General features: G+C 34.4%; 1 protein-coding gene across 1 annotated transcript in view; it reads right to left on the reverse strand.

Moving 5' to 3' along the window:
- Positions 1 to 9,463, reverse strand: part of LOC104166997 (disks large homolog 1-like) — a gene marked incomplete at its 5' end in the record, with an annotated part of 18,172 nt that extends 8,709 nt beyond the window's left edge. The window contains 4 exons of the mRNA XM_009707115.1: positions 194 to 295; positions 2,851 to 2,901; positions 6,021 to 6,062; positions 9,364 to 9,463. Of these exons, the coding sequence (XP_009705417.1) occupies positions 194 to 295; positions 2,851 to 2,901; positions 6,021 to 6,062; positions 9,364 to 9,463 (295 nt within the window). The remainder of the gene's footprint in view (positions 1 to 193; positions 296 to 2,850; positions 2,902 to 6,020; positions 6,063 to 9,363) is intronic.
- Positions 9,464 to 9,924: the final 461 nt, after the last annotated feature.

Below are 9,924 nucleotides of genomic sequence, written 5' to 3' on the forward strand. Positions count from 1 at the left end.
ACAATATCCAAAACCAGTCTCCCATTTATACTGAAAAAAATTTCACAAGCAAAGAGGTGACTGACAATTAAGATAGGTCTATAAAGTTTAGACAATATATTAACTTTTTTTAACTCAACATACAGAGGATGTCTATTAAGAAAATTAACAGAAAAAATCATTTAGAATTGCTTTAGTATTTGCTGAGACTTACGTGGAACACATGAGCCAAATTTGTCTGGAAATTCTGAGATCAAATCATCATTTATTCTGTCTTTCATGGGTCCCAAAACAATCACAGGTCGAGTGTAACTAACTATTAAACATAAAGAATTAAAATCAGTTACAATTGCTAACTTTCAGAGTTCAGCAAAATAAGCTTTTTCACATGCCAATGATTTTAATACCTAAAAGAACATGTACTCCTAAAGAGAAGAAAAACCATGTTGAAGAACATAAATCAATTATTACTGTAGTCACAGTAAGATCTTAGAACTTCACTCTCAAATCACTATCCAGGGTGATTGAGAATGAGTCTTAAATTATGAAGCCTTTCCAAAAAAAAAAAAAAAAAAATCTTTTCACAAAGTAACATCCTTCATTCTAATGAAAAAACCAAAAGGGGGAACTTTGAAAATCTTTTCAATTCAAAGATGTAGTTAAGCAGTAGCAGAGTTCACGAAATTCTAGTTCTGTGTTGGGAGAAGCAGCTTCTTTTCCTCTAAGACCGCAATTAAATACTCATACATGAAAAGACTCAACTACATACAGCTTCACTATTAACACCCTTATAAAATGAAGTGCAGCATCTTTTAAAAGCAGCTTAATTTTTTATAAAGTTACAAAGGGCTTTTGGTTAGAAATTAAGCTTAAGCAGAAATTACCCGATTATACAGCAACAACTATGAAGACAATAATGCCTAAGTATCTTAGCATTAACATATAATTTCAGTTGTATAAATTTTAGTTTTAGGTTCAATCTGTCTTTACTGTACAAATAAGTCCAAGTTACATGAAGTCTGACCTATAAAATATATTTTGACTCTCAGAACTGTTTCCTTCCCAGGGTATTAATATATTAACAAAAGGAACGTCTCAGACTTAGTAACTGTCAACCTATTAATTTAATAACAAACATCTTTCCTTAAAGACTAAGGGTGGCCCACCAGTGTCTCAAGTCCAAGGACCTTTAAATCTATTTTGGTCATTACAGTTCTTTAAACCTGTGGGCTTAACAAAAGAAAAAGAAAAATTACTGTGGAGGTGAATTAGCAGACAAATGCAGATAACATACGCAGCGAATGTATTACTGCTCCTAAGCAAAAGAACAAGGTGCTGGTTCTTTCACGGTCTCCCCCATACACTAGTTTAGACTTGTAAAGGGAATTACAGTCATGTATTTAAATGCCAAAGCAACTTGGCTCTCTAAAATTTTTAGTTTTACAATATGATAGTTACTAAACCATCAGCTTGTGCGAAGTCTCATTCACATCTTTTCTCTTCAACCTGGACATTAATTCACTTGATATTACTATCATTCTCACTAAACCATTAAGCTACCAGAATCTGGGAAGCTAATGCCAGCTAAAAAGACACTTCTCTTTTTGTGAGACCCTCTGGTGTGCCTACATACACAGACCCAGCAGCTGATCATTTGAGAGTAAGAAACTTCCAGTTCCCTAGCTTAAGCATAGCTTACTTAGCACACTGAAGAAGCCCTACCATTTCCCTATTTCTAGAATAGTCCTAACTCACGCATTTCTCATCCATTATTCCATTTGGAGCCTACCAAAATTACAAATTATATAAATAATGTAGTTTGTGTTAGTCTTGTATAACAATTTCTACCACTTTTGGAAGCTTACTGATGAAATGGAGCCCATATGCCATGATTAATAAGTCAGAGTGGAAAGTCTATACAGGCATGCGTGTTCCACAATGCTATTAAAAGCAACCGGGCCACGCCACTCACTGCCTGAAACCAAAAATGAAATCTTGACACTCAAAATTCATGTAAATATGTGACCTATATTTACTTTGACTGTGTCCTCGTTTGGCCAAACAGACTAGGACAGACTGCCACCTTATTTGATACGTAATAGATATCAGGTATTCCCAAAGGACATTCCTTTCACAGATTAATTTACAAATACATGAGCTACGTATCAGAAAATGTAAATCAACTGTTGCACCTGTGGTGGTGAATGGGAACACTAAAAATTCTACATCTATTATACACAGCGAAACAAGATCAGGACAAAGGTGAAAAGAAAATTATAGCATCCTGTTGGAAATCAGGGAAAAGTATTTTATTCTAAATGCAAGTGTAAGAATGTATTTTCTCCTATCAATTTCTATTTGATTAAAAATATTTATTTTTTTTTCCTGGAAAAAAAAGATCACTTGGCAATTGCCAACCAAAATAGTCATATAAGAAGCCCATACAGAAATGGGAGACCGTCATGTTTTAGAGACATTTCAATTAAAGCTTACTAAATTAGACAAATGATCTATTGATGCACTTTTTGCTGTGACAGAAAAAAAAGGAACTGCAACAGTGAGAATGCTAAAGCAATATAAAACTGAAAAAACCTATAATTTCTGAGGTTCACACTGACGAAACTGGTAAAGATACCATATTTTCCTTATGCAATGTAAGCTACACATAATAAGTTATTTCAAGTAGCACATCTTTGGATTTTGCGCTAAATTTAGCAATTGCATTTAATGATTTATGCCTTTATGCTTTATTCATTTGAAGAACGGTAACAAGTTCAAAACAGTGAAGAGGTTTGCCATGGTGCTCAGTACATAAGGGCACATCAAACAATTCAGGTGATAGTTATTTTACACTGAGTGAGATCTACAAACCTTCTTGTTGATTGACTGGTTCATATGACAAGACATATTCCTCTTGGCCACCTAAAATGTAAATGCAAAGATATATCTATGTATTTTTTTTCTAAATATTTAAATTGAGTCATTCAATGAACTATAATGATACAGATATTCCCCAGTAATATGCATTACAATGATACTGATGAAGGACATTTTCCAAGAGCGATGAATTATAAAAAAAAATCACAAAGATAAGCCAAACACAGAATTTTAAAGCGTAAGACACATACAGTATAATTAATTTCCTGGTTTATGTAAGCATGTCAAACTGACATCAAGCACAAGAATTTTAAAGCATTATTGAAATGCTCTTATACGCGCTTCCCTGAATGAAATGCATGCATGCTATCATTCACTGCTAAAGGCAATGCCACCATCATGTACATTCTCCATACTTTGAAGCCAGCATCTACAATAAAATTTTTCTATATTCAAACGGGGCTGACAACCACGTATGTCAAGGTGTACATATCTTCCATTAACTTTATCATGAAGTGGCATTTATATAAACATCTTCAACCACTCTAATTCTACAAAAAAAACCACCAAAGATTTTATATACTAAATAACTATTATCTTATTAATGAATTTTTAAAGTAGAAGTTAAAAACAAAGAATGCTTTATATTGTTCTCAGCTCCAGAAAGCACATCAGCAGTGAATGAAACTAAAATAGCTGAATTTTGACCTTTGACAGCTGCAGGCTTTTTAAATGTTAGCAAAAGCATCTGAAATATACCTCAGTTGCCATCTCTCTAAAAGATTATTTCTAGTCTAACAAGATATCTCTGAGAAAGATTTCTTGCAATGAAATCACTAAAAATTAATTCCATGAATTTATAATTCCAAAGATACAAGCTCACATTATATGACATTACTATGAACTTTGAATAAAATATAGTCCTTCAATAACTCACTTGTGTAATTTTGGAACATTCTTTGGAGTTCATAAGCCTTACTTATAACAGGCAAAGGAACATACCAATGCTGTACCACAGTTGCATAGGAACAGATGGCAGATGAAGGCTTTTATAAATTCATATATTGCTTCTATGTATCTATTCTTTATTCCATAGCAAACACCACTGACCTTTTAAATCTAAAATTTACAATTTCATTAAGAGAAATATTTCTCTTCTTTGCAATAAATTTGCATTCAAACTGTACTACAGCAATACATGAATGAACATTTTAATTTTGTAAGTTATTGCAAGTGAGGAATACCTTAAGACAGACATGAAAACATGCAACCTGTATATTTTAATATCTCAAAAAGTTACTCATGCAAATGGATTTCAGAAGGACAGTATATACTTTCAGAACCCCTTTTAGGCTAGGGAGAGGAATAAGGAAATCACCATCAACTCATCTATGAAAGATCTGGCTCACATATAATTCTTTGGAGAAAAGGTCAAAAGTTAGTTGAGCAAACTACTAAAGAGATAGTAACAAATAAAAAGCATCCTCTGATTGAGGGCAAAAAGTATATATTGTCACTGCTTTTCAATACATTGGAAAAATGAATATTAATAGAATGAACCTTTTGAACAACCGTACTCATCTGTAATCAAGATAACTTTCATATTAGACAGCAGTAAGAAGAAATTAAAATAAATTTTAATAAAAAAATGCTTTGAATTACACATACAGATAAGCAAATCCATGACATTCATAATAAAATCAGGGCTTCTCAAGTAACAATGGAGTAAAAAACTAACTAGTAATACCAACAATGAGCTTTAAACATAAATAAAGCAAGCTCTGAGAAAAACTTAGCAGGGGGGCAGGGGGGAAAGACAGGAAAGCAGCAAATTTATGAAGAAAGAGTCATGGTTAGATAGTTTTAATGGTACATCATTAAAAATGGTTAAAATTTAAGTTTGTCAAAGGCAACTTCCATACATGCTTGATTTTGTATTATTCTCAGGGAACATCAATGCCTCCCCCAATTGGTTTCTTTTCAATTACAGTCTATGACACTGTCAGCATTTTATATACATGTCTAAATTCTCTCCTTGAGTGTAATCAGCTAGAAGAAAAAATGTGGACCATCACTTCTGAGAAGATCTACAGCTTCCAAACAAATATATCTGTTAATGAACCACCTTACTTATTACCCTAACATCAAATATATCTGTTTCTGAAGTGCCCATTACACAGTTAGCAGGCAACCAGGAGCTGATCAGTGAGCCACTCAGTGTCACACTGTGGGACTTTCACTGTTCCTTCTTTCCTATTCCTCTTCAAATCCTCAATTTTTTCATCTTCCTGTTCTGGTCTATCCTGGGTTCCAGGTCTGGATTGCGCACCTTACTGAGCAGTTGTTCACTGGAAATGATCAGTGGGATTGAAGTTCTGGCTCTGGTTTAAGACACTTTAAAGCATTGTAGAGCAGCATCATGCAGCATATTACTCACTCTGCACATGTAGTACTACTATAGCTTGGGTTAGTAAAACAGCTAACACAGTCCAGTATTTAAAAGATACTATGTCTTCAAAGAGAGAGAGAATGTGCATGCATGCCTAGCATGCTAATTTATCATAACTAACTCCAGCATTGAATATGTGTTGTATGCTTTGAAGACTATTCATATTAAGAACCCACACTTGACAAAATACATAAATGAAAGCTGAAAGCAAAGGTAAATGCATGTTTGCCTCTCTTTACTTCATTAGAAGTACATACATATTAAGTCTGAGTATCGGTTGTGAAAAAATGTAGTTAGTTATTGCACTATTTAACAGATTACACAGTTTAGTTACACTTCCAGTATTAAACTCAACTACAGATAATTATATTTGTCAGCATTAAATTTACATTTAGGTTTTAATAGTTCTAGCTAGCTCACATAATTTTTTTAAAAAAAGGAATACATTCAGATTAAGCTGAACTAAGAAAATCATAGATCACAATACAAATATCCATGAAGGAGGTTTGCAATGATTCTCTAGTCAGTTTTTTTGAAAACAAAGACACAGCACAATTTGCAGTACTCCATCAAACACATGAATATGGATTTCACCTGAAGGTGACTGGGAAGTTCTATTTAACATGTAAATACTCAGAAAAGACAGACAAGCAAAACCAAAGAAAGAGCTACTAAACAAAGGTTCTAAATAAAGAAAGAACTTAAAACCACTTACGGTAACTACTTTCACTATCGCTGGCATTAGAGGTTACATGCTCTGAAATTGCAACACAATGGGAAAAAAAAAAATAAGGAACATACAGTAATGGCATGAATCCAAAAGAAAGCAAATTGACACAAAATAATCCAGATGAAGACAATACTGATATCAAAATGCTGAAATCAATACATACTGCATATAAAAGTTTTAAGGTACTTCTCATAGCTCTCAGGATCAAGCTTAATATCATATGAAAGGAACTGACGTTAATAAAAAGAAAAACATTAAATAGCACATCAAAATAAGATTACGAAAAGTACACTAATTCATAATTCACATGTAACCCTATAATTTTTAGGTTTTTACTTCAAGTTGTGCAAGAACTATGGGGTTATGCATTTCAACTTTTATGCAGGCAATTCATTGATTACATTAAGTGTCTTGTAGCAGGAACGACTGAACTATACTGCAGGAAATATAGTGTAGCACATTCAATAATAAGACACTTTCCTATGGTATATTAAATAGTTTACTTGAAGTGCAATGCAGAATTAAGATTATTTCCCCCCCACCCCACTCCACAGTGCTTTAGTTTTCAAAAGCTCCTGGCTTTTATTCTGGACTATCTATATTAATTTCATGCCTTTTGCATAGTGATCAAAATTTTTCAGTAGCTACAAGGTATTTATATTTACTTTTTTAAGCTATGTAACTGAGTTAAATATGCTTATGATAAAGATTAATGCAATTGAAGAACTCCAGGTATCAATCTATTCTGATACCTGAAAGTTATACTAATCTGGTGAACAAATATGAACTTTAATATTGCTGAATTTTACTGTAAGAAATCGATTTTCATGCCACCCAATGAGTTTATTTGTAATCAAAACCACTAACATTCACAGGTTAAGACTGCATAAAGAAGCTTGTGTTTGACCTATACAAATTAAATACAATTAATTAGAAATTAGGTACCTAACTGTGCATATGATAATACATATTGTTGTCATGAGGAGCCTTTATAATACATTAAATTCAGTGTGGTTCCTCCCCTACAAGATCAAAGAGAAGGAAGCAAGGGGACTCTAGAGGTAAGAATACAGTTATGGAGCAAGTATGCTTTGAGTGATTAATAAATATTAAAAAAGTTAGTCATAATACATAAACTAATGAACCTTTTAAAATGTTTTTGGATAAAGTAAATTAATATCTTTAAACCACAAGCCTCTGGCTAGACTGAACTCCCTCATTTAATTTCTGCACAGGTAAAACAGACAAATACTTCCTAATGTTTGTGAGTACCAGCGATTTGGATCAACTTCCATTTCGTTTTCTTGTCTTGGAAAAAGAATGTCCAGATTGGCATGGAAGAGGCAAACAGTGATGTTTAAAAGCCTCATGGTAGAACACGAAAGGGAGACATTCTCAATTGAGAATACAAGTGTTGTGATAGTCTGATAATAGGCACAATTGGTGAAGATGTAAAGCCTAAAATGCCAGCAAGAACACCAGTCTTGCAGAGCCCAAGTAATGCAGCTTGCATGAAGTGTAGCAAGGCAGTTTCAAAAAGTCTGACTGTGCGGAAAAACAGGCTAGAAGCCTTTTGTTTTTACAACAGAATCACCTAGTGACATTTCTGGACCATATTACATAGTTTAAACTAGGTATGATCACAAGGCCATAAAGGCTGCTTACTGTCTTCTGCTCTAAACTATAAGGCCATAAAGGTCGCTAAGGTCTTCCGCTCTACACCTTGAAACTAGCCAGTTCAGAAATGGAAAATTAATGTAATAGCTACTAGAATTTTTATTTCATGATTGAGGCGAAGTACACTGCTTCTTCCATGTAACTTCAGGAACACTGTGTATAACAGTTACGCCCTGGGAAGAAATGGGTTTTTTAGTGACCTTCAGTCACATACCTTTAGTGACTAATTTTGCTATTCCATAAACATGTAACAACGTATGTATTTAGTATCTGTGATGAAAGCAAGGTCTTGACTTTTTTTTGTCATTTTAAGTATAGTGGTGGTGTCCGTGTACACAAACAGATCTGTCAAGAGTACTCAGCAACTTTTGAATCTTACTGTATTTAAGTAGTTAACACTTCTGCAAGAAATACAACTAATGCTTAGTGTCTCCTCTATTAGCTACTTCTGTATCTGGTCTAAAAACATCGTAAGACTTCAAATAAGTTCGAAAACCTCTCATGGTATTTGTTAAGCGAAGTTTTTTGTTTAAGTAGCTGTAAATGTCAGTCACCTAGAGAAAGGATTGAAAACTGTAACTAGTTGAAGTATTACGGCAATTGTTGAACTATTACTGTAAAAAGCCACAGGTTATTTTTAAATAAAAACACAAAGACTTTTGTGACAAAAAAAAAATCACGAAATTTAAAACACAGTACTATTAAGGACAAACAAGTAAGCACTGGTAAGCTTTTGAAAAACAAAAAATCTACTGTGATAGTCACATGACCTTAAAGTAACAATGTTCCTGAAAGCAAAGACCCCCAGAACATTATAAACTAGAAAAAGCTCATGAAACATTTTTAGAGTCAACCTCCTTATGCCAGTAGAGCATCAGTCTCAAAAAGATCTGTTAAAAAAAAAAAGTAGTAATTTTTCAGATGGAGGTTAAAAAAACTTGGGAGTATTTTGATCACTTACTCAGGCCTTTTGATCCCATGTCGTCAGGGACCTCCTGCAGAGTAGTCCCCAGAGGGCAAGCAATAAAAAGACAATCACAAAGAAAATAATTGTCAGTAATATATAAAATTGGCGCTACGACAGGAGACAGTTCCCAGAACATCACAGGGGAAGATAAGTCTATAGGATTTGACCTGACTGGCACACGAATTGTAACCAGTGATGCAAATGGCAGAGACCACAGTTTGTAGTGGACTTGGTCTGAATTACCAAACTTATGCAACTGCTTTTTGAGAAGACACTTGGTTTTTTTTTTAGTGCTGGCAACAACGATGAAAATCAAAGTAACTACTCTTCGTTAGGAAAACCAAGTTAGAATTAATGACTTTGAAGAAACCAGTCTAAAGGGACAAGTCAGAAATGAAGAACCATCACTGACAGCGCTGGAAGGCTGTTATCTTGTTCCAGTTACATACAAACTGTTACTCAACAGTATTACCCAGTTTATTCCAAACTGGGATACTCTCAGGTTAAATTTTACTTTAACACCAAACAAACGGTTGTATTGACTTTGCAAATTGGTTTGTCATTGGCATCTCAAGCTCCTTAGCCTGTTGCAGCTCACGAAACTGTCTCCACGGTAACACCCTACTGCAATCTAGCAGGCCCTTCTACGTGTGCTTCGCTCTCCATAGAATGCCACATACTTACGGTCAATATCACTGGTTTCCTGCTCACTCTGGTCCTTGTTCTTGTAGAAGGGAAATTTTCGGGAAAAGAGGTTCTTTTTACGCTTGTCATTGAATGACTGCTGAAGAAGAGAAGGAGGGGCAAAACAAAGGATGTCTAATGTCTGTGTGAACAAAGGCCCAGACCAGCAGCTTTGTGGAAGCTGACTCCTATAACCACATTATGCAGTGCATATTTCAGTTTAACACTATCTTCTCAGCTCATTAAAAACAGAGATAGGGATCATGGCTTTGCTCACAACCCTCTGTATTTCAACCATGCTTACTACTGAGAAAACTCGCAGGCTGGTTCATCCTATACTGCCTGATCTGTATTTCACAAATTTAGGTTTGCTGGGAATGTGAAAAGATGTGGAAAAACTACCTGCTATAAGATGGCCAAGCCATAATGAAGTTAGAGTCAATTAAATCACTGATATTATCTACTATAGGGGGTTACAGTATTTAAAAAAAAATGCTGAGGCTTTACACATCCTTTTGCAAACAGCTGACATGATAACAGCACACCAGAAGCATCTGCCAG

The sequence above is a fragment of the Cariama cristata genome, unplaced genomic scaffold (genome assembly GCF_000690535.1).
Source record: "Cariama cristata isolate BGI_N322 unplaced genomic scaffold, ASM69053v1 scaffold22039, whole genome shotgun sequence".
Lineage (NCBI taxonomy): Eukaryota > Metazoa > Chordata > Aves > Cariamiformes > Cariamidae > Cariama > Cariama cristata.